Genomic DNA, 24,923 nt, shown 5'->3' on the forward strand with positions numbered 1-24,923 from the left:
TATGATAATAATTCATTCAAAAATATAGATACTTCTTTCAATCGAAGTTCAATTTTTGATTGGCCACATTGTAGAGGTCTAACTCTTTTTGCAAAACCTAACTCCACTAGTGGATAAACGACTTTATTCGTGAAGACAATACTAGTTTTCTAGATCTTATTATTATGTGATAATAATTCATTCAAATTATCCCTGGACACCCTACTCAGTTGATAGGAATATTGCATATTATATGCAGGGGTCGGTGGTTCGAACCCTGGACACCCTACTTCTCTACATTAAAATGTGTGAGCTCTAGCCACTAGACTACTTAACAAAAAAAAACATTTAAATTATAAAATAAAAAATTTAGATTTCTTAAATAAATGTTCAATGTTCTATGTATAATTTTTATGTATGGAGAAAACCCTAAAAAAAAAAAAACCATTCAAATTAAAGTTAAATGTTGCAGCCTCTATTCTCCACTAACAACCATTTTTATATTTATATACTCCTATCTTTAAATTTAGACAAATGCTAACTTATGTTCTTAAACGCACATGATAAGGAACTTATTATCGAAATATACATATTAAAAATTGTGCATTCAACTTCTTAAAAGTTAACATATTATGTTTTACAATGTAAAGTTAACATAAGTTAGCATGACCCTTAAATTATTATAAAATGACAGAGAATATTTACGTTTTATAATAAGTCTATCGTAATGAAATTTTCTAATTTGAAAAAAGAGAGTTAGTGCATTTAAGCTTTAATTTTTAAGCACTCCGGACTACTGTTTCCTCCCATATTCCCATTAATGGGGAATTAGTCACTTTAGTCCCTGAATGGGGAACGATTCGTCAATTTAGTCCCTGAATGCAGATAAATTGCAAAATAATCCCTGAATGTAGACTTTGTTAGTCAATTTAGTTCCTGAATGCAGAATCCGTTAGTCAATTTAGTCCCTGAATGTAGACTTCGTTAGTCACTTTAGTCCCTGAAATTGACCATGCAGGGACTGTTTTGCATATTATCTGCATTCAGGGACTAAATTGACGAATCGTTCCCCATTCAGGGACTAAAGTGACTAATTTCCCCCATTAATCCTCTATTTCCTTAGAAAAATGTGTTCTAAAAATCTATGCAATCCGACCAAATGTAATGCAAAACATTTCATATTTTTGATTTGTTTTGAAAAGGTCAAACATTTCAACTGTTTAACACTGTATAGTGTATGATAGTCACAATTCCCCATCTTTTTTCTTCCCCTCCTATTTGCTTTATATCTTATCCATGTTTGGACTACTGGGCAATAAGCTTCATTCTGCCAATCACACAACAAGAATCCTGTTTTTGAATCCCATTCATTGTTAATTGAGGTATATCTCATTGACTCTATTACTATATATTAAAGCCTATAAAATAAAATGCCTAAAACGTGACCCAGAAAGTTCCTTTCCATTTGATAATGAGAGCTCAAAGGGTAACAAGTCATCAACATTACTTTTGTATTTTCTTATCGAAAAAAGTTGTAGAAAGTGTGTATAGAAGCTGGCAATTTTGTCTTTAACTTGCACAATTCAACCAACGGGATACGTAGGAACGTGACTTTTATATAGTACTGTCGTATCACACTAATTATGCATCAAATAAGAGGATTTCAATTTGCAGTTAATTGGAATAGTTAGGCCAAAACATTTTAGAATCTAAGTATAGTTGTAGTTCCACTTACAAATATTGTTAGTAGAAAAAGATTTTAGAAATTCTTGAAGGAAAAAAAAAGAAGAAGAAATTAATTGGAAAATGAAATGCTAAGTACATGAAAAAGAAAATACGAAGGTCTTGATTGTTTTCATTTACATATTGCGCCCTCAATGATTGACAAGAATTGTAGCCATGTGAAGTACATATATCTAATTTTTTTTTTTCTTCTTATGATTATTTTCTCTTAGATTAATTCTTTTTTTCCCTTGTAAATATCTCTTTGTAAAAAGAAAAACTTGTAAATATCTCATTATATATCAGATTACTTGAAAAAAGTAAGTATTATTAAAAGAAATTAAAACTAATTTTTTGTACTACAATAAATTTATAAAACTATTTAAATTAATTTCATTTGATTTAATATGAAACTATATATGTAAAAAAAAATGTATCATAAAAGAGAGTACGTAGCTTACTTATATAGTGATCTTATTCTCAATAATTGAACTGATAAGTCTCTCTCAATCGTATATGGTACTTGATGTTGCAGCAAACCTGACTGATTGTTGATTGAATACACACGAAGATGATGAGCAATAAAATCAAATCAAATATCGTAAATTGCTAATTAAGCAAAAGGATGACGAAGTATTATGTATGCACCTCAAAATAACCACACCAAAAGCATTTATATAAATTTTTTTGTTACCGAATCAAGCAAAAAGAAAAGGAAAACAAAATGCCAAGTGGTATGTATTTAATTATTCTAGGGATTTAGACGAACAAGGTTTGAGTGTTTAACCAAAATACTTCCTCATTTGCTAGACATTTTACAAAAAAAAAAAAAACAGAGATATTGTAATTTTACATCAAAATTCAGTGGGTACCATTTAATTACGTATTTTTGAAATGCACGTAAATTTTAGAAGATCAAGATAAATAAACTATACTATCATACAATTTCTCTATTTTTAATTTTCAAAAAATATAATGATAGCACATGAACGTTTTTTTGGTCAGTTCAAGTCTCACATCACATCTGAGAATATGAAATCAAGTTAAGTCTATATGTTAAGTCTAACTAGTTAATTTTTTTGGATGATACACCTGCCATACTTGAACACTAAAACCAGTTATACTAAATCTACACTCTTCAGATTAGACTGGTGCGAAAATTCATCAAAGTATTAAAACCAAAATGCATATTAGCATACTGACTCAATTCACCTATAAAAAAGTTTGAAATAATTGAATTAGACAAGAGAGAAAGTGGTGGATGAAATTCTACATTAGAAAGTGGTTAAAGGTTTATCTTTTTTTTTTGATGTTCGGGGTTCGAATCCCGGATATTGCATATATTATGCATTGTCTTTACCAACTGAATTAAGCTCACGAGGACGGTTAAATGTTTATCTGATTTTATGGTAACAAAAACTAATTTCAAATTAATTAATTTTTTAAAGTTAATTCTACATTGGGTGCTCAATAGCAGAATGGGCAGCTTGCCATGACGTATGACGAATGCATAATGCAATGGTCCTACTTCTATGAGGGTATAAACTATTAAATCGGATATCTGAATTATATTACCGATACATTTTTTAACATACATTTTTATCGGTCGAAATATCGGTCGAAATTCCTGAATCCCACTAATTTTATGTGGGCTAATTTTGAATTTCAATAAATAGAAGAATGTGCGTTAAAAACAATAAAGGAAAATGAAACACAAGAAGTCTCTGTTGGGAAAGTTCCCACTTATGTTGCCACCAAATTGTATCACTCTCCAACATTCAATTTTGGTAGTAAGGATAAACCCCAAAGCCAAATCCAACAAATACAAATGGATGGTAGTTTCAATTTCAAACACTGAAAAGTAAAAAAGGTGAAGGAAATGGATGGATAGAATGGGGGAGAATATAGGACCACATAAATGATCTAGTGATGTCACCCACTTAGTCCTTGTATTGTATAATCATGAAGAAAATTAAAAAGTGTGTCAAAAGCCAAACCCACCATTGCATATCTTTGTTGCTCATTTCAGCCGGTCTAAATTAAGAATTAGAGAATATTTTTACATGCACGAATTAAGAAAAGGGGGAAAAATATAAAGCTTAAAAGTCAGTTTCTCATTGTTTTTTAAATATAGTATGAGAGTGATACATTTTACACATAAATATTATCTTTAAATATATGAATAATAAAATGCTTAATAGTTGTATAGGAAACTTAATAGTTGTATAAAGTAGCTATGAAAAATAATGAAATTTGATCTTTAAATTGCATTACTTTGTCTCTAAACAATAAATTAATACGTGGAAAAGCTCCACGTAACGTAAGCCTTCCATTTACGAACCTAACCACATGTAGCCCATTTGTTTTCCGGTGCTTTTTAACTTAGTGCATAGAATTCCCATTTTTTAATTACTGTACCATATTCATATTTCATGGTCAAACTATGAACAGGAAAAAAAGCACATAACACATAAATGGCCGGTTCTTTTCCTACCCTTAGCTTGAGTTTGAACGTACATATCCAAAATACCACTAATTTGTGTTTCTTTTGACTTATGTCATCTAAAGGCCTAAACATCAACGATAGTTTTTTTCCCCTCAATATATTTCAAAACACGCAATGTTTCGAATTATACAATCAGAACGTGTAAAAAAAAATGCGATTTTGTTTTACATGTCCGGATTGTTTAATTGGAACAAATTGCTTGTTTTTGATAGATGGCGAGGGAGGAGAAATCATCAACATCTATATCCAAAACAAAACAAATCAAATTGGCTTTAAGTGGAGTTTTACCGAACTTCTCTTTAAGTAGGACGACTTCAAGAGGCACATGTTGAAACAAGCATGCAGTAAAAAGCTGATATTCATCCAACGTACCAACAAAAATAAAAATAAAAAAGCTGCTAGCAAGAATAAGAAGGACCACGAAATGTACAAATAACTTATTTTAAGACGTATACTAGTTTTTTTCTTTTTTCTTTTTAGAAGACTAATACTTCTTGTCTTAAACTTTTCTTCTCTTTTTTGGGAAAAAAAATACTAGTCTTGTAGTAACATGTTGAAATAATATTATGTAAACGGTAAACCAAATTTGTATATCAAGTTATAAAGATAATATTATGTGACCAAATTGATTTCCAAAGAAGTATAAAATTATCAAATTTAATACGAAACATGTTATATATCATCGTTCAAGCATAAACCCTAAACCCACCCCCATTTTGTCTAAAACGTGATGAAGAGAGTTGAAAATTTTACTGTCTTAGATTGCCAGATTTGCTCACCAATAGAATACTGCAACAAAAACATATAAAATATATCGATGGGTTTATGTGGGACGAGTCAAGGAGAGTTGGCATTTATACCACCACATTTGAATAAAAGGCGTTTTCGGTTATTTAAACGTTTTTGAGGGGTATAGGTAAAATTGTGGGTGGATAAAGTCCAAATCTCCAAGGCAGATTTGAGGATTGGACATTCCAACCCACCCAACAGAAAAGTGGGTTAAGAAACAACTCAACAGGTCGAACACATTTTGTCACTTCTTCTCATTGTATGCCTGGTAAAAGAATTACCTTGGTCAAGCATGTTCCCTCCTAGCATATATGTTCCTGTGTTTCGGAGAGAGTTTGAGTAATTGTAAACCAGAGCATTAAAATCTTGCATACAAGTTGGAAGATACCAACCAGCATGAAGTGTAATCATCCATGATGTGTCATTTGTCCTTATAGCCAAAACAATACCTGTTCTATTTAACTAGCTTGTCTAAATAGATAGATAAAAAGACACACTGGGGCATTTCAAAATGAGTAGTGTTTGTCTCGCATAAAAATGTTATATACTGTAAACACCAACTCTTTTATGATTAGAGGGTTTCAGTCCCAGCACTACCTCAACATCTGGTGCAAAATAGCCAAGCAAATACAATTCAGATATCAATGAAATTCCATAAAGTGGGTAAATCATCCAGGACAAACGTTTTGGAGTATGAAAAGGCTTCTAGTCTTTTACATATAAGGAGGATTATCCCAAAAAAAGAAAAGAAAATGGATGGTACACAATGGAAAACAAAAATCACTGCAAGTCACACGGAAGTTGGGTAACTTCAGCCAATATAACCCCTTAGTTGATATCATCGCCATCCTTCTTACACAAGCTCAAACCTTCAGCACAGACCAGAGTCAGGAGTCCTATAACAAACAGAAACATGAGAAAGTTGAATATACTATTGCTCAGTAAGTTGTAATACTCAGAGAAAGCCAAGTGCATCATATTAGATGATTTCTTAGTCAATATCAACTCCTCTACCTCTCACACTCTCCTAATGTGCCTCCTTTACACATGCACTACATTTTATAGCCGCCGAGTTAACTACTTAATTACACTCTTATTTTGAAAGATGTACACATTACCCTGTCTACCATTCTGTTTAAAATAATTACACGCTCCACCCCAGAAAAATTACACTCTCCTCCCCTCCAAACTCCCAAATATACCCTATTAGTGTTAATGCAGCTGTTACTATTAGAGAAATCCCTCAAGTTGGTTTGTTGAAGTTACATAGCTCACCACTTAAGTCCTCCAAAAAAATCCATTAACCGTATTAGTCCCTCAAAATCTAAAAGGTCACAAAATTAGTCCGTCAAAGATTAAATTTGACAACAAATTCATATTTTCTTGTCAACAATTTAATCCTTAATAGTGACAAATATGATGATAATTTATAACTTTGAGAAACTAATTTGGCGACAAACTTCTAAAAGACTAATTTGGTCATTTTTTTAGGTACTAAACTGATGGCAAAAAATTTCGGATGATTGATTTTGTGATGAGTTTAACTTCAGGGGAGCTTGAAGATTTACTCTTAACATTATCAGCAACTATATTTGAACCACAATTGTTGACTCTGGAACTTTAGATATGAAATTAAGATTTGGGCAATGTTTGAAACTTTGATTTTGTTTACGAAGTACCAAAACTGAGAAGGTATCCAAAACTAGTAGTTTGTGACAGGACCTGAATAATGAATGCAAAGAAACATAAAATGCCAAGAGGTCACTCATTGTCACTTACCACCACCAATGGGTTAGTTAACATTAAAATGGAGAGAATGTAACACATTTTGAACTAGCAAGAGGGAAGTGTAATTTTCTGAGATAGAGGTGAGAAGAGTGTAATTTGAGTATCCATAAGAGAAGGTTGTACTATCTGCCCACAAACAGGTGATGAAGGTTTCTTGTCACCAGAAACAATTAGAACAGCCAAAATGCAGTCAGTAGCTTTATGTAAACCTCCGTACCACGAACATATTTTTGCTTGGAAATAAGTAAACTGTACACAAGTCTATCCCCTTTTTCGTAGCCGCCCTCCACAAAATAATGAATTTGATAGGAAATTAAGATATACTCAAATGCAACATAAATAACTAAATACTTTGACAAAGCTATCCCACACTATACACTTTCCTTCCCTTAAAAAACTTAATGCAGAAACCTTCAAAAATTATGTGTTTCTGTTTGTACTTCTGGAGGGTGAGGCTTGGCATGAAAACAAGGTTAATACATTGTGACTTTCATGTCACTAATCGGTTCCAATGGAAATAGCCACTCAGATACGTGAGAACGTTACAAACATCTCAACACTTCATTAACCACATAATGATGGGGTTTTATGAAGTAGGCTCTATGCTTCTTTTATCCTGCTTCTACTTTTACTTTCCAACAAGAAAAGCATCAAGCCATGCTTCTATTTTTCCCCCTGCTTCTGCTGTCACAGTAAACAGTTGACATTTTGGCTCCTTCAAGGAGAAAAAAGGTGTTTTTGCAAAAAAAAAAAAAATTAACTCACAATCTATGTTGTCAATAGCACGCTATAGCGAAATACCGTAGCGCTGGTAGGGTTCGGCAGGGCACTTTTGGCCTGCGAGAGCTGCACTCAGTAATAGTGCTTGTTGTGGACGCTATTTGCGGCCCCAAGCCACTATCGCGTCTGATATTACAGTTTCGGGGCAAAATTCCTCAAGTATATTTTTAAACCGTTTTTTAAGGGTATACATGTCAATTCAAACCCTTTTTATGTTCTTGTTCACAAACAATCGTTTTGTTCTTCTTCCTACTTTAGTTCAGTTCTGTTATGTTCTTCTCTGTTTAAGTTTTATAACTTATATACTTCTGTTCTTTAATTAATAAGTATGATGTTCTTTTTAATTTTGCGTATTTGTCAATTATAAAATTTGAGCTATTTTTTCTTCAATCATATAATTGGAAGAATCACAACTGTTATGCTTGCAAAAACCTCTTCTATTTTAAAATTAAATTTTGAACGGGATACAATTCATGATTGCTTATTATGAATTTAAAGCCCGATTGTGAATGCAGGTTACCCAAAAATCAGGTTTTCCATGTATATAGTTTATTGAGCGATGTATTACAGCCTGGATCCCAAAAGTAGATTCCACACGCCTTATAAAAGCCAGCATTGAAGATAGCAAGCCACGCATTGTTATGAACTTCATAAACAATATAATATATTCCATTCACGATCTAATTCTCTAAAACTTCAACACAAAGACCAGACACGACACGATACGACACTGACACCGATAATTATTTCACTAAGACATTGGACACGCCTTTGATCAGACGTTTCGGTGCTACATAGCATCATATCACGACAACCTCCCTAGCCCGAGGAATAGCAATTCATAAAATAAAGCACACAAAGAAACCGATTCTTGGAATCTACCAACAACAGAACTAATCCAATAACACTGTAACAAATTAACAATATCAATAATTTATCTAAAACCTCACTAACCTTAGTAGAATCTAATCAGCATTCGGCGTGCCACCAGAAATGTGCACTCCAGTCTGAGCAGTTCGCCGCCGAGTCCTAGACGGAAGAATGTTATCCAAATCAACCTCCGCAAGTGGATCATCAGAAAAATCACTGTCACTACCCGAAACATTGCCGTCAGAATCATCATCGCTATCATCACTATCGTGACTGTCATCATCATCCTCATCTTCTTCTTCAATCATTTTCCCTTTTCCCTTATCATCGCGCATAATCCCTTTTCCCTTCCTGTCCACCACAGGCTCTTCATCGGAATTCTCATCCTCGTCGTCGTCGTCATCATCGTCATCGTCAGTGTTGTTTTCGGGTTCGTTGTTGGGAACGGCGTCGGAAGAAGAATTGACGGTGGTGGGAAGTTCGGCGTCGATGAGGTTGGATTCTTGGTCTACGGTGGTGGGAGTAGTTATCTTGGGGGTTTTGTTAGGAAGGTGATGGGTTTCTTCTTGATCGGGTTTGCGTTTGGTGGGGAATGTGGGTTCTTCGTGGTTGTTGGTTTCGGGTTCAGCCATGAGTGAGGGTTTAGCGCAGGTTTGTCTCTTCTTTGTGTTAGGGTTTTGTTTTGTTAGAGAAGGGCTTGGAGAATGAAAGGAATATTCTTCTAATTTATATTTGTTCTTTTCTTTTTGGTGAGGAAAGAAATTTATTTATATTTTATTAATCAATAACTTTTTTATTTTGTTAAAAATACTATTTGAGATGGAGCTTGAATGTGATAAAACAGTTCATTTTACGTCCTCGTGAGATTCGTTCAGTTGATAAGGACAATGCATATTTTTTTTTATAGCAGGACAATGCATAATATGTGTAAGGTTTGGAATTCAAACCTCGACAAAAAAATAATCATTTTACATTAAAATCCAATGAGCACTCTTGATAATTTCTACTTAAATCCATTTTGTAACCAAAGTTTATTAATAACTTTCTTGAATGAATATAGAGATTAAAATACAAAAATAAATGCATAAAATGTATATATAAATAGTTATTTATGTCATAGTTTTAAAAATCGGATCGATGATCGGCTCGGTAAGGGTACTGAGTCACTAATTTAGTGGTTGAACCACTAGTCATCATGTTCATAGTTAAGAGATATGAGTTGTGGAATAAAAGAAAAGTAGTTCAAAAGTTATTGTGATAAAAATGAATGGATTGGAGTTTATAATTTATAAACACAGAAAGAATGTGTGAAGCATTTTCAGACGCGCCACATCATCACAATTCTAGTTCATGGATATCTCAAGTTTAGCTTACAAATATAAATAGTGTGTGTATAAGGTTTTGCTAGAAGACACCTTTTATGAAGGTGTCTTTTAGCAAAGTTATAACTAAAAAGTGAAAATCACACCTTGAGGTGTGGATTGCTAATAGACACCTTAATGGGTGGCTTCTAGCAAAACCACACACACACGCATATATATATAATAAATAAGTGTTTGATTTGAATTTACCTACCATATATAAGAAAAGAAAATTATATTCTACATTCCAACAATTATACTAATCCTACAAATATTTGAGGTCCCCGTAAATATGAGGTCTAACTCCATAGAGCTTGATTCACATGCTTAAAAACGGCCATGGCAGGAATAGTTAAATTTTACCAACCTAAAACAATAAGTCATTTATCTCCGGTATTCGGCGTGATGAATGAACATCTGAATGATAATCATCTCTAATTGTGCAACGAAACATGTGGTTCACATCATTATAAAATATAACATAAATGACTACGATGCTACAAGAAGGTAACTTTTTATTTTTGAAAGAAGAAAAATAACTTAAAAACGAAACACATTCATAAATGTAGTATAAAGAAACCAAATCGAACAAAAAAGTAGAACTTAAATAACCAATCTAAATAAAGGTTATATATCGTTAATGATTCAAAAATAAAAATAAAGAAAATTGATGAATTTATATACAAACGGTTACTTTTTTTTTATTATTTCAATAGGTTGAATGCATAATTATCAAATTAACATTTTCATTTTAAAGTTTTAACAAGTGTTATGAGGGGGGCACATGTATGATTAAGAGTTTGATATAGATATATGTATAAATAGATAGAAAATAGATAAGTATTTAATTTAAATTTACCTAGAGAAAATTATATCCTACATCTTAACAATTATACTCTTACACCCTACAAATATCTGAGGCTCTCATAAATTGGAGGCATTGTTCTATAGAGCTTGATGCACATGCTCAAGAACGACCACGACATAAATGGTTAAATTTTACCAGCCTAAAACAATAAGTTATTTATCTCTAGTATTAGGCGTGATGAATGAACATAAAAACCTAATTGGGTTGGCCCGATGATATTGGCCTGCGAACTGAGAGTGTGCTTCTCCTCGAAGTCTCAGGTTCGATTCTCCTCAATGTCAATTTAGGTGGACTGATTTAACTTCTTAAAAGTAAAAATAAAATTTAACATAAATGACTACGATGCAACATGAAATTTTAAAAGAAGGAGGATAACCTAAAAACAAACAACACATTCATAAATGTATTATAAAGAAACCAATTCGAAAAAAGTAGGGGAAATTGCATTAACTTCCCCTGGGATCTTTTTAAGTATATAAACATCGCCTCTAATTTAAAACAGACACTAATTTCTCTTAAGTTTTAATTAAATGAATAGAAAGACCCCTCTTCCCTTCACACCGTTTGATTTCCCATTTAGTGACCCATTCTTCTTGTTCTATATATTATGGACCTCCATTTGTGATCCCTCCACTATATCCACCCAACATAATTGCGACACAAAACTTGACATTAAGTATTGCAATTTCAGAAAATAATAAAAGAAATTGAACTAAAAGAAATACTCATGTGTGCAGAACAAAAAAAGGTGAGGATGATATCAATCAACCTAACCTATAAGGAGAATGAAAAAGTTAATTAAATTAGTTCAGTTCATTTGTACTAATTCTAAGTTTTGAAAGCGGACAAGGTTTTTAAGTTGTGCTTGTTGGAGAAAATGAAGACATTATAAATTGGGTTAATTATGTTTCTAGTCCCTATAAAATAGCGACCTTGTAAGTTTAGTCCCTACTTAATTTTAATAGCATTTTTAGTCCCTAATTTTGTTTTTCTGCACTGAGTATTAGTCCCTACTCAATTCAAATTTGTTTAATTTATGCTTAAACTCTTAAATTTTTGAACAATTTTTTGCAGACATGTTTAGAACATTACTAAAAGTTCGTCCGCAAAAAATTATCGCAAAATTTGATTTCTACATCCTGATTTTATTACTTTTTATCTTTAACTTTTGTCGTTTTAAAAAATTCATATTTAATTCATTTCATGTCAGAAAATTCTAAATTTTAGTAAACGAACCTTTCATAGTGTTCTAATCTTGTCTCAAAAAAATCGTTCAAAAATTTAAGAGTTTAAGGATAATTAATCAATCTTTGTTTTAGCAGGGACTAAAATTATAAGTAAATTTTTTTTTTATAGGGACTAAAAATGTTATTAAAATTAAGTAGGGACTAAACTTACAAGGTCGCTATTTTATAGTGACTAGAAACATAATTAACCCTTATAAATTTGGGTCTTGTTAACGAGTGCCCCCGGGGCACACTCTTTAAGCAACCTAAATTTAGTAATAATTCTTTTAAAAAGTCAATTATTACGATTTCCAATGCATTAAATACATAACTTATCATTAAAAACTTACCATTTAAAGTGCTTAAAGAATGCCCCGGGGGCACTCGTTAACATTTCCCCTATAAATTTTAGAATATTGAGAATGATAAATTATTTTGAAAACTAATATTGACGGAAGTTTGACATAGTGAAATAGTAGGGGAAGTTTGTGATGAATAAGAAAATAGAAAGGGTGGGTTACATAGACAAACCGGGAGATAAGTATTTTCTTAAAAAAAACTTAATTAATGATTTGGTCTTTTAAGTTATTTGTTGGTTACATTTTGGTCCCATAAGTTATTAACGTTACCATTTGGTCCTTTAAGTTATTTGTTGGTTACATTTTGGTCCCATAAGTTATTAACGTTACAATTTAGTCCCTTAACTTATTTTTTGGTTTCGTTTTGGTACCTTAACTCTTCCTCCGTCAACCACTCTGGTCCTTTATGTTATTAGAGTTAAGGGATCAAAACGAAACCAAAAAATAAGTTAAGGGACCAAATCGAAACCAAAAAGTAAGTTAAGGGACCAAATTGTAACGTTAATAACTTATGGGACCAAAATGTACCAACAAATAACTTAAGGGACCAAATTGTAACGTTAATAACTTATGGGACCAAAATGTAACCAACAAATAACTTAAGGGACCAAATCATTAATTAAGCCTAAAAAAAAAATAAAAAATTGGGATTCTCAATTGATAGGACAATGCATAATATATGCAGGTTCCGGTTCAAACCCCGGACACCAAAAAAAAAAAACGAGGTTTAAACATCGTTGATTATTCAAAAATAAAAATAAAGAAAATTGATGAATTTATATAAAAATGGTTTAATGGGTTGAAACACCTGAGTTTTTGTGCTTTTTTGAAAACTCAGTCTTGCCCATGATGAACAAGTTGCAGTGGCAGTGAAGTGAAGTGAAGTGAAGTGAACTGCCCGTAAAAACGCAGTTCGGGGAAAAGGCAACGCAACAGAGCTCCACTCCACACCGCAATTCCGTGATTACGCTCTAAAGCTGTGCGATTGACACCATATATAATAGGTATTTTTTGAAGAAAGTAATTCATACATATTTCTGTAGTTAAGAAAACACCCTGTTTTTCATTTCCTTGTTGGATAACCATTCCTCTACACTTCTTTAATCATTACCTTTCAAGTTTAAGCATAAGTTGTAGCTACTTGGGTTCCCTTGCCTTGCACGCCATGTGTTTGATTTATTGTTTATATGGTACAGTTTTGTATTTAACTCTATTACTCGTGAAATTAGTCTCTATAGTTGCGTGCGAGAATACACTCAATGTTTCTTTTATCTTGGATCACTCTACTTTTCCCCCTCTTTGAAAGCTACTCAAAGAATTGTTAATGGTTTGGCTTGTTTATGAAAATTGATTTATTGTTCAGAATTGCTTATTGTTAGAAAATGGCTTATGGTTGTGTTATGTACACAAAGTGTTAAAGTTTATTATATTTTTCATTTGGTTGCTGTTGCTGTTGCTCAATTAATTTGAAGTTGGAGCCTGTTCTTTGCGATGAAATTCTGTCTTTTTCATTGTGGTTTCTTTGTACAATTGTGTTTACAAAGTCATTTTTCTGCTTTATTACGTGCATTGTTTTGCCCATCAACTTCAATTGGCACTTGTTGCTTGTGCTAAGACTCATAACTATGTTAGTGTTTTTTTGGGTAAGGTCAATATGCTTGTTAATTTCATACGATCCTCTAACAAGAGACAAGAATTGCTTCAAGACTAAGTAGCTCAGTTTGCTAAACAATCAAGGCCAATATGTTATTTCTTATTTTTAGTATAACTTAGTTTTTAGTTTTTTTTTTCCTTCGCATTTTAGCAACACCAATATGTAATGTCTTCGCCCCTGACGTTAAGCATGTGGTACTAGTGCTAATTTTTGGCTTTGATCGAAGATTATCTTCCATGCATTTCCGCATTCTTCCTCTTCCTTGTTCCAGTGTCTACAATAATCCCACTCCAAATACATACGTCAGGTCATATCTAATCTTTATGGCTTGCATCTGACAGCACAAGAACGTGCTTGTATTGTATGTTTGTTTATTACATGTCAGAAGTATGTGTACTTGCATGTCTGCTGCAGTTAGTTCCTGTATCTTGAAATTTAGATTTTACTAATACTTTTTGTTTGTTTGTTAAACAGCAGATTTTATTCATACTTGAATGGAGCATCTGTTTTTAACCTTGATGATAGTTTTCCTGTTAATCATTAATGTGATTCTTCTCAACAAACTAAAACAAAGAAATCGTGAAATGAAAGAAAAAAACTGAAAGAATTAACCTCTTTGCGTCAAGTACCTGAATTCCTTTCCCTTTAATATGTGGGAGTATGGGACACTACCTATTCTGTCATTGTTTTTTCCTTTCTGTTTTTAGGAAACTGATTTATCTATCATGTGCTTGATTTTAAACCCACTTATCAGATGATTGAAGAATGACTTTAACGAAACGGTATGTGCTGAGATTGTTCATATCAATAAAGTACATTACTGCAAACGTGGTTGATCGAAACAGTGGACGAATAGTAGCAACATCATCCACCGCAGAACATGACATCAAACAGTCCCTTGAGTGTGGCCGGTCCTGCAATGCAAAAGCAGCTGCTATTGTTGGAGAAGTATTGGCCAGACGGCTCAAAGTTGAGGGGCTTAATGAAGGAGAAGGAAGAGGTATTCATGTAAATTTAAATAAGGAAGTAGAAAAGAAAGGATTTAAGAGCCAAACCAAGATTTTGGCTGTGGTAAATTCTCTTAAGTACAATGGAGTTAAACTCGTCCATGATGATGAAGATGATGGAAATAATCCCTGACCTCATTCATAAGATAGGAATGGAATCTTGTGCTAAGAACATCTCTGATACAACAAAAGTGCTTGGAAGTATGGATAAGTCTCGTTTCTTAGAAGCATTCTTAGAAGCATCTGAGTCAGATGTAATTGAAAGCTCTTTAATTTAATTAGTCCACACCATGAATTTATTGATAATATAATTTGTTGTGACCATTGTAACGTTGTACACATTATTGATATTCTTAATTTGAGATAAAACTGGAAATGATTGAATTGGTTGGAGATGTTTTTACCTCTGGCTTAGTTGTTAGTCTCTGTTGTGACTTGTGATAACAGCCTAATTTTAATTTAATTTTTATAAATCTACCATTATTATAATCAGTACTAGCAAGGACACCCGTGCCAAGCACGGGCTAGAATGTCGTTATATTTGATGGAGGGAATATTGTGATGTATCAGGTGTTACTTAAAATTTTAGATGGAGTTTTGGTTGTATCATTATCACTTGTGCGGTTTCTCTTTATCCAAATTGTCGATCTACATCAACGTAGGCTCCCACAGAAAGCCCAACGGTGGTATCACATCCGGGTTCGACGTTGTGGGGGATCGAGAGTTGTTCTTGGTGATGGACTACAGACACAAAGATCCTAACACTTAATGGAGAGATGTTAATGTCTCAAGTGTGAGTTAAAATTCCGTATTGTATGAAAGAGTAGATGTGAGAAACATATAAGTGAAATATAAGTGAAATGACTCATATACATAATGCCTTAAGACTTTGAAAGAAGATAGGATGTGAATCTCACTTCTGTGATTGATCTTAGCTTAATGTGATAATACAATCCATTGTAGGATCCTAGCCTAATGTGATGATTTGTTTCGTTATTTTTTGAGTATCATTTGTTTAATTTTTCATCTTAAATTTTAGTTTTTGAATGTGATTAGCTTTCATGCACAAAAAAAAATAACCTTTGTCATTTCAAATTCCTTCACTTATGGTATTTCATGGGATCTTGCAATGGAAAAATGTATATGTATGATGAGTTGACAAAATACATATTCGTTAGACATTTTAAATAGATGTACATATTTTCAGTAAATCTAATATTTTGGTAGCATAATTGCCCAGTAATATTCAAATTCTTCAACAAATCCATAAAATCACCAGCAATTCATTATGTTTCCTATGCTCTCACGAATAAAACGCACACTCCTTATTTTTTTTTCTCTTTTCATTTCTATCAAGATCAAATTCATTTTTAGTCTTCTTTTCTGTTATAATTTACTTTATCTCTTCTCATGAAAGAAAGAAACAAACACCCCTCTATGAAACTGCCGTCAACCCACTTTTTTTTACCATGTCGTGTCTCTGACCTTATGTGATATATCACCAGATCACATACATAATAGTCTCACACTTAAGGGAGTGATGTTTATGTTTCATATGTGAGTTAAACTTGTGTGCAATAATATACATTGAGTAACATATAAGCAAGAAGAACAATATACCTAATGTCTTAAGATTTTACGCAAAGATGTGATGTCAATCTCACTTGTGGAGTATCTCATAGTCAAATGTGATGGTCCAACCCATTGTAGACTCCCTCAGAACTCTAAACATTATAGTGAGTTAAACTTGTGTGCAATAATATACATTGAGTAACGTATAAGCGAGAAGAACAATATACCTAATGTCTTAAGATTTTACGCGAAGATGTGCTGTCAATATCACTTGTGGAGTTTCTCATAGTCAAATGTGATGGTCCAACCCATTGTAGACTCCCTCAGAACTCTAAACATTAATTTTTTTTTTTTTTAGTTTTTGAATTTCATTTGTTTAACTTTTTATATCAAGTATAAGTTTTTGGATGTCATTTGCTTTCATACAAATTTTTTATCCAATCAATATTATATCAAATACCTCCATATTTGGTCTTTGGGTGAACGAACATGCGAATGGAAAAATACAAATGTGTTATGCCGAATTGAAAAAGTACATGATTATTAAACATTTTATAAAGATGTGGCGTTTTTTTAACCGAGTCTATTTTTTGGTGAAATATTTACTCTTAAATTTCCAACACTCTTTAATTGACCCATAAAATTGTCAGTAACTCGCTATATTTCCGATACTTCCATGAACAAAACACACACTATTTTTTTCCCTTATCATTTCTTTCATGTTCAAATTTCTTTTCATATTCTAATTTAATTTTATTGTTGCTAAATTTATTTCTCTCGTTTCATGAAAGATGGGAACACAAACTTCCCTCCGCAAAAACACCATTAATCCATTTTTTTTAACCATGTTGTGCCTTCGCCTAACCTTATTTGACTATCAACAAATTACAGACACATTGAGTCTCACACTTTAGAGATATATGTTCATGTGTAAATTGTGACTTAAAGTTCCACATTATTGGATGCCAAAGTAGACGTTGAGAAACATATAAGTAAGATGACCAATACACCTAATGCCTTAAGGTTTTGGATAGTGATGTGATGTCAATCACAATTGTGTGGTTTCACTTAGCCTAATGTGATAGTCCAACCTACTGTAGACACCCTTAGAACTCTCAACATTACGATAAACGGTTTCGTTAGTTTTGGGATGCCAAATATTTAATTTTTATATCAAATTTATGTTTTTGGGTGTTGTTCACTTTCATGCAATATTTTTTAATCAATCTCTAAGATATTAAATTCCTTATCCTTTGATCTTTGGTTGAATTTAACCATAGATAAACACTTAAGTGTTATGCTGAGTTAACAAAATATGTGCTTAGTAAACTCTTTATATGTTGTTGCGTTTTTTTTACCCGAATCTAACTTTTTGGTAAATTAGTTTTTTTAACGCAATCTAACCTTTTGGTAAATTAATTACATAAAAATCTTCAACTCCTTCAACAATTTCATAAAATCACTTGCAACTTACTTCGTTCTTTATAACCTCATGGACAAAATACACAATTCTTATTTTTTTTTAACCGGTATCAGTTCTCTCAATCTCAAATTTATTTTTCATCTTCTAATTTCTTTGATCTCTTCTCATGAAATAAAGGAACAAAAACACACTTTTAGTAAATTACCATTAATCTACCTTTTTGATCATGTTGTACATCAGTTTGACCTTATTTGGCTATGTCACGTAATTACGGACACAGAGAATGTCACACTTGAGGGAGATATGTTATCGTGTAAAATAAGAGTTAAAGTTCTACAATGAAAGGAATAGTAGATATTGAATAAGATATAAGTGAGATGACTCACAAACGTGTGCCTAAATAATTTGGGAGAAATTGTGGTGTCGATATCATTTGTCTAGTTTCTTTTAGCCTAATGCAAAGATACAACCCAATGTAGGTTACACTTGCAGTCCCGAAATTATGATGATTTGTTTTGTTAGCTTTTGAATGTCATTTGTTTAATTTTTTTATGTTAAATATTATATTTTGGAAGTCGTTCGCTTTCATGCAATTTTTATTTGTCAAGGCGATAAATTTTTTTTATTTAACCTCTATTATTTTAAGTTCCTTCACTTTTAGTCTTTAGTGGGATATGACAAAGGAAAAACGTTTATGTGTTATGCTGAGTTGAAAAATACATGTTTATTGTACATTTTAAATTGATGTGACATTTTTAATGAGTCTAATATTTTTGGTAGAATAATTACTCAGTAATATCCAACTCCTTCAACAAACTCATAAAACTACCCACAACTCACTCGTTTTCCTTGTCATTTCTTTCTAGTTCGAATAATTTTTCTAATTTAATTTCTCTCTTCTCATAAAATAAATGAGAAAAAAAAGAACACATCTCTATGAAACCATCACCAAGCCACCTTTTTTACCATGTCGTGCCTCTGGCCTTATTTGACTATTTCATCATATCATAGACATAGAGAGTCTCATGTTTAAGGGAGAAATGCTAATTTGTCATGTGTGAGTAAAAATTCTATATTGCCAGCAAGATTTGATATTTATGAACATATAAATGAGATGAGTAATATACATATTGTCTTAAGGTTTTGGATGAAGATGCGGGGTTTCTCATTTTGAAACACAATACCTTGGTATATGTTCCTCATCAATATTATTGGACAACCAACTTTAAATCTTAATTTGTGGTTTGAAATATGCAACTGTTAATATCATTCAAGAACTCAATTGAATACCATTTGCTTTGTAGCTTTTTATTTTGGTCAGATTGACAAACCAAATCAAAGCTAATATTTTCCTTCTCGTTTTCTGGAAACAACGATAGAATAATATTGTTAAAGTGCTCAAATGGGTCCAAAGTTTGAGCAAGTATCCCTCGCTCTTGATTTTTTTGGAGATCTATATATTTTCCAAATTATTTGGATAAACAAAGTCAATAAGGGAACACAATGAATAAGTTTGATCTAACCCACTTGTTTTGGCCTGGGACTACTTTTAAGGTCTCGTGTTTGATTCTCTCTGCTGCCTTCATATCAATTTTAAGGTCTCGTATTTTCTTTTCAAATCCATGTATCAATGCTTCATTGATTTTCAATGGAATATTGAAGGATGAACTGATTGTACGAACACTTGGAATTAACATGTAAGCTATGACCCTAGGAAAAAATGGTCAAATTGATAATAGATTAGAGCCTCGTAAGTATGTGGATAGCAGTTCAATTTCTGCCTCATGTGTATGGAAAATATTCGGCTGAGATGAGAGAACTCGTCTTATGTATCCCACATGTTTTCCAACTAAGATTAGTCACTGCTAAGCGGTGATGTAAGCTTTATACCAATTTCATGATAACTCGAAAAAATATCAAATATAAAATTAGTTACCAAACTTAATTGATACATTTAATTAGTATATCTAATAAACATTAAAAATTAATATTTATTATTATTAATAATAATATAATAATAATAACAATAATATTTAAAAATTGATAATTTCAGCAAGCATTTATTTTGTATTATTTTCGACCAAAAATTTTCATCAATAAGTTAATCGATTGTTAGAGCATCCACAATGGACCTCTCCTTTTGGTTGCTTAAATGAGTCTCTATGTACATGTCACTTGCTCTTATAGTTAATACTTAATAAGATTTAATCTTTCAAACTCTAGGAGTATATATGTTACCAGAATAACTCAAGGACTTTCTCTTAGTTCGTTCCTTTTGTTTTTCTTTTGGTTTTCTTTACTTTTTATTTTCTTGTTATTTACTTTTTTCTTGGTTTGGTGTTTTCCCCTCAGCTTTTTGCTTAGCTTTATTGAGAAGGTTTTGGTCCATCCCCCAACTCCTTTTGTTCTTGTTTCCTTTTATTTATGCATTTATAAAGTGATGCAGCTGGTTCATAATTGAACCCCATTTAACTAAAAAAATAAAAAATCTCTCAAACTCAACACTTCAAAAAATATTAAATGGGTCTTAGTAATAAATAATTGTTGTGCATTTTATATTAAATGTGTAGTTTTTTAATAAATAATAGTTGTTTTCAATAAGAAGTTATCACTTTCAGTTGCTTTAACATGTGCAATATTGCATCTAAAAACCCATAGGTCTAGCCACTGTATATGTTCTACACCTAATTTTCTAGTTCTATCTAATGGAGGTTCGGTTTAAAATTAACATATAAAAAAAAAAAATACACATTTGTTGGCTAGTGCCCCTTTTAAAATAGATATATTTTGATTAATGTGTATATACACTCTTTACAACTTTGTTTGTATGAGAGGTAGTACAATACTTATATTATTGAGTAAACGTGTTTTATTCAAAATATTGATTGTTATAATGATTTTTTTAAATTACCATTTACATGCTCTTCAAAGTCAAATGAGGTTTGGGTTTTTATCATTTTTTAAAAGTGAAAACGAACCAAACTGAATCGATGGTGTACGGTTTGGTTCGACCAAAACTGCATTTAAATAAAAGTGGAATTTTTTTTCTTCAAATGTTTGTATTTATTTAATACTGAAAATAAAATATATGAAATTCCGTGAGAACACATAATTCAGAAATAAAGTTGCAATAAAAATTTAGATTTTTTTTTTAGCAAAATTCAGAAATAATCATAGTAATAAAATTCAGAAAAACTTTTGCAACGTAAGAATCTAGAATATGTCAAAAAAGAAACTTAAGAATCCAGAAGAGAAGCTGCAACAAAGAAAAATGAAACCCTAATTCAAAATTCTTATAATGTAACACTAATCCAAACAACACAAAGAAGAAAAATAAACAAAAGCCTTAAAAAGACTAAAATACACACTTATTACATATGATTCGTGGTATAAAATGAGTAAATGACAAATTACCAAAAAAACTAAAGTTTGGCCCTGACAGTTAATATAGTATGCGCGACCTTGAACTGAATATATAGATAGGAAACTACTTTGTTCTCAATATTATAAAGGTCTCTGCAAAATAATGAACACATTGTAAACAAAACCGATAAAAGAAATTTCAATAATGTTGAGTTTCCTCCCAATTAGAAGAAACACAACCAAACTGGAAGGAATTAAAGTCGATTAAACTGAGGTATATTTTAGTTATAAATCCGATAAGTTCTTTGTAATTTTGAGGAACATTGAGTAGCAATATGGTTATTCGCAAACAAATATATGGGAAAATAAATATGTTACATTAATAGCAAAAGAAATTTAATGAATAAGATCATATCGTTATATGATGAAAATAATGTCTCAAATGAAGCATTTTCAAAAATGATATATAGTAGACAATTATTTGGAACATAATATAAATCATGAGAGAATTGGAACAAAATATAAATCATGAGAGAAAATCAATTTCGTTTATGCCTTTCTTCAGCTTCAAAATCAATTTCTCAACAAATTATTTGATAACTAACATTCTCCCTCTTATTTTCTCCTGTACAGCTAAAAATCCAACTATTAGCAATAAAATCCTAAACCATGGTCACAAACCATGATGAAGGGGAACGGTCTGATGCAATCAACAATAAAATTTGATGAAATTGTAGGAACTAAAGGTGTTCTTGATCTTCTTACCGTTCTCAAAATCATTTTTGAAAAATAGTAATAGTGATGAGAATAGGATGGTAGATAAAGATCTGAGCTATTTTATTTCCTTTTTGTGACAAAAAGAATCATTACCTTTCACTATTTTATTTTGGTTTTAATTTGATTTTAATAGGTGAGAAACAATTCAACGATAGTCTTGAATTAGACCAATTGTCAACATTCTTTTTTAGGACTGTTATAAGTGTTGAATAATTTGAATTTAATTTCATTAATTGGCAGTTGATAGTTTCTTGTTTGATTTTTTTATGGGCAGTTTCTTGTTTGATTTGATATCAGGCAATTAAATTTCTAGATATCAGTTTGATCATAATAATAAATCGAATGATTTCTTAAAATAGAGGCAGTATATGGAAGTATGTGTTGAGACTGAAATACCAGGTGCTAAGCATATGCCATGTAATGGAAATTTGAATTTTTCTAGCATTAATTAGCCTGACATTAATTAGAATGAGACTATAACATGCCACATGTACTTTTGAATGAAAATGGTTTCACTTGTTTATATTGTAGATGTAGATGTAGATTGTTGATGTAGATAAGGATACGGATAGAGATATTGATAGTTTAGCCGAGATTGTTGTCTTTTTTTAATATAATTTTAAAATAAATAAAAAAATATGGGTATGAAATAAAGGCAAATAAATATTATCGATGTTGATGAGTGACTCAAACAACCATAAGTATGTGTTTTATCATGCAATATGTAAAAAAATTAACAAAGAAGTTTGAGTATGTGTTGATGGCAGAAATAAATAAATATCGGGAGATAAAAATGGAATGCTTGATTAGGTGATAAAGAGTATTTGATGCATGTGAGCTAATTTATCAAATGAAATGAATGGATGAGATTTGATGTTAAAATAATTTATGTGAAATAATATATATCAACGCCATGTTTAGTGAAAATGAGTGATTGACAATAGAAACGAAAAAACTTAATAAATTAAATCAGTTCTTTTGAATAGGAGCAAATGAAAATAATAAAGAAAATAGTGAGGTTTAGATAAAATTCATTGAAAAAAAATAACTAAAATAAATTTTCTACATTTTCGTAGGGGTCGGTCTTGTTCTACAACATACATGAATAGTTTGCACCACAAAAATGTAAGATAAAAATATAATATCTTGAGAACTATCAACTAATATGTTACCCAAAAATACTTGAGTATTCTGTTTTTTTTAAGGAAGAATTCTCTTTTATATGCACAACTTCAACGTTGGAAGAACAAAACATTGACATGCCTTTCACATATCTCTCATTATTAATAGTGGCAAAAAAAATAGTTTTGGAATGAAGAAATCTGATTCAAAACGTCTTTCAATTACGTCGCTTCAAATTAATAGAAAAATAATGAAATTCATTAAAACGTGAAGCAAACTTTTTCAAAAGATGTAAATATATATGGGGATGAAAACCCTAAAATTAACAGAGCCGACATCTAAACCTATAAAAGGGAATCAAAATTCCGAAGGAAAAAAAAAGGTGCCTAAATCAATTTGATAATAATGAAATCAATAAAATTGAATTGGTCAGGAGGTAGAAATATTTGCATTTCAAATAAATGATATTATAAACAATTTGTACGAAAGGAAGATGCATATACAAATGATGAAAGACAAATTGACTATATATAGGAAAAAAACTCAAGATTGGCTAACTTAATATGATGATGTGTTGATTACAATTTGATTGGATGATAATTAAGAATTATGTACCAACATGTAATTGGTACATATCTTGTCATAAGCCGTTAGAACTCGAGGGTATCATAGGATGAATATGTGAATTTGAACAAAATACATGGATATATACAACATGTAGTGGAGTAATATCATAAATTGAATCAATTTTTGAAATTAGAGTGATGAAAAAAATATGTTAAGAAGAAAAGTGTTTCAATAAAATAAAAGAGAGATTTTGAGAATAATTTTAAAATTTTAGTATGAATTCTAAATGTTGTGAAGATGTTTGAGACGAACAAACAATATTTATAGAAAAAAAGAAGCAAGTAAGTCACATCAATTATGCCATTAATTTAGTAATGAAATTAGTAACACATTAAATAGCAAAAATAATTTGAATAAAATATTCCATTTATTTTTTTGTCATTATAAGCCTTTTAGTCAACTTGCATAATCATGTTAATTACATAAGTCTTGCACAAATCACATAATATGTACCAATTACACAAAACATTAAATGCACTTTTCAATATAAGGATGCCATGTGTACTATCAAAATAAAATAGTGCAAATATATATAATAGAGATATATGCTTAATTATTAGCAAAAAAACATGTATCTCTATTATATATATTTGCACTATTTTTTTTTTAAAGTACACGTGGCAACCTATTGCTGAAAGGCGCATTTAATGTTATTTTTCATGTACATTTAATGTTATTCTCATGAACACGTAAGGTATGGTGGAGTTTATAATAGGAAAAAAAACAAACAAAATTGGAATCCAAATTAGGTAACCGAAAATGTTGTGCAAAAAGTCAGAATTTGAAATTTTTGTTTAATGCACCAATGTTTTCTTTTATGTTCACAATAAATATGAAAAAGTTTATAATAGAAACAACAATCATAATTTGATGAATTATCCTAAAATGTTATCTCTATTTTATAAGAGTATTTAATGCACATGATTTCAACCAAAAGTGATCAGAATTTTACGGAGAAAATTAAAAGTATTTTACGGAAATAATGAAAAAAGAGGATTATTGTTATTTCCTTAACAAAATTTTATAGGAGTATGTTATGCATATAGTGCTTATTTCCTAATTTCCTAATTTTCTAATAGTACATATCGCCTAACACCTCTGTCGCAGAAAAAAATTATTAAAATTAATTC

General features: G+C 31.2%; 2 protein-coding genes across 2 annotated transcripts; one reads left to right on the forward strand and one right to left on the reverse strand.

The window, feature by feature from the left end:
* Window positions 1–5,629: 5,629 nt before the first annotated feature.
* Window positions 5,630–9,166, reverse strand: LOC146909169 (nucleolin). The gene is made up of 2 exons (XM_085725891.1): window positions 8,519–9,166; window positions 5,630–5,892 (listed from the first exon to the last, which is right to left on the reverse strand). The coding sequence occupies exon 1, from the start codon at window positions 9,064–9,066 to the stop codon at window positions 8,530–8,532; it is 537 nt and encodes a 178-aa protein (XP_085582017.1). The 5' UTR covers window positions 9,067–9,166; the 3' UTR covers window positions 5,630–5,892; window positions 8,519–8,529.
* Window positions 9,167–13,058: 3,892 nt separating this feature from the next.
* LOC146909170 (Ribosomal L18p/L5e family protein) lies at window positions 13,059–15,302 on the forward strand. Its single transcript, XM_085726339.1, has 2 exons — window positions 13,059–13,252; window positions 14,657–15,302. Exon 2 carries the CDS (start codon window positions 14,668–14,670, stop codon window positions 15,040–15,042), a length of 375 nt encoding a protein of 124 aa, XP_085582465.1. The 5' UTR covers window positions 13,059–13,252; window positions 14,657–14,667; the 3' UTR covers window positions 15,043–15,302.
* The last annotated feature ends 9,621 nt before the right edge of the window (window positions 15,303–24,923 follow it).

Source organism: Medicago sativa, chromosome 7, assembly GCF_051527215.1.
Source record: "Medicago sativa cultivar Bolivia chromosome 7, Bolivia_mono, whole genome shotgun sequence".
In the NCBI taxonomy this organism is placed as follows: Eukaryota; Viridiplantae; Streptophyta; class Magnoliopsida; order Fabales; family Fabaceae; genus Medicago; species Medicago sativa.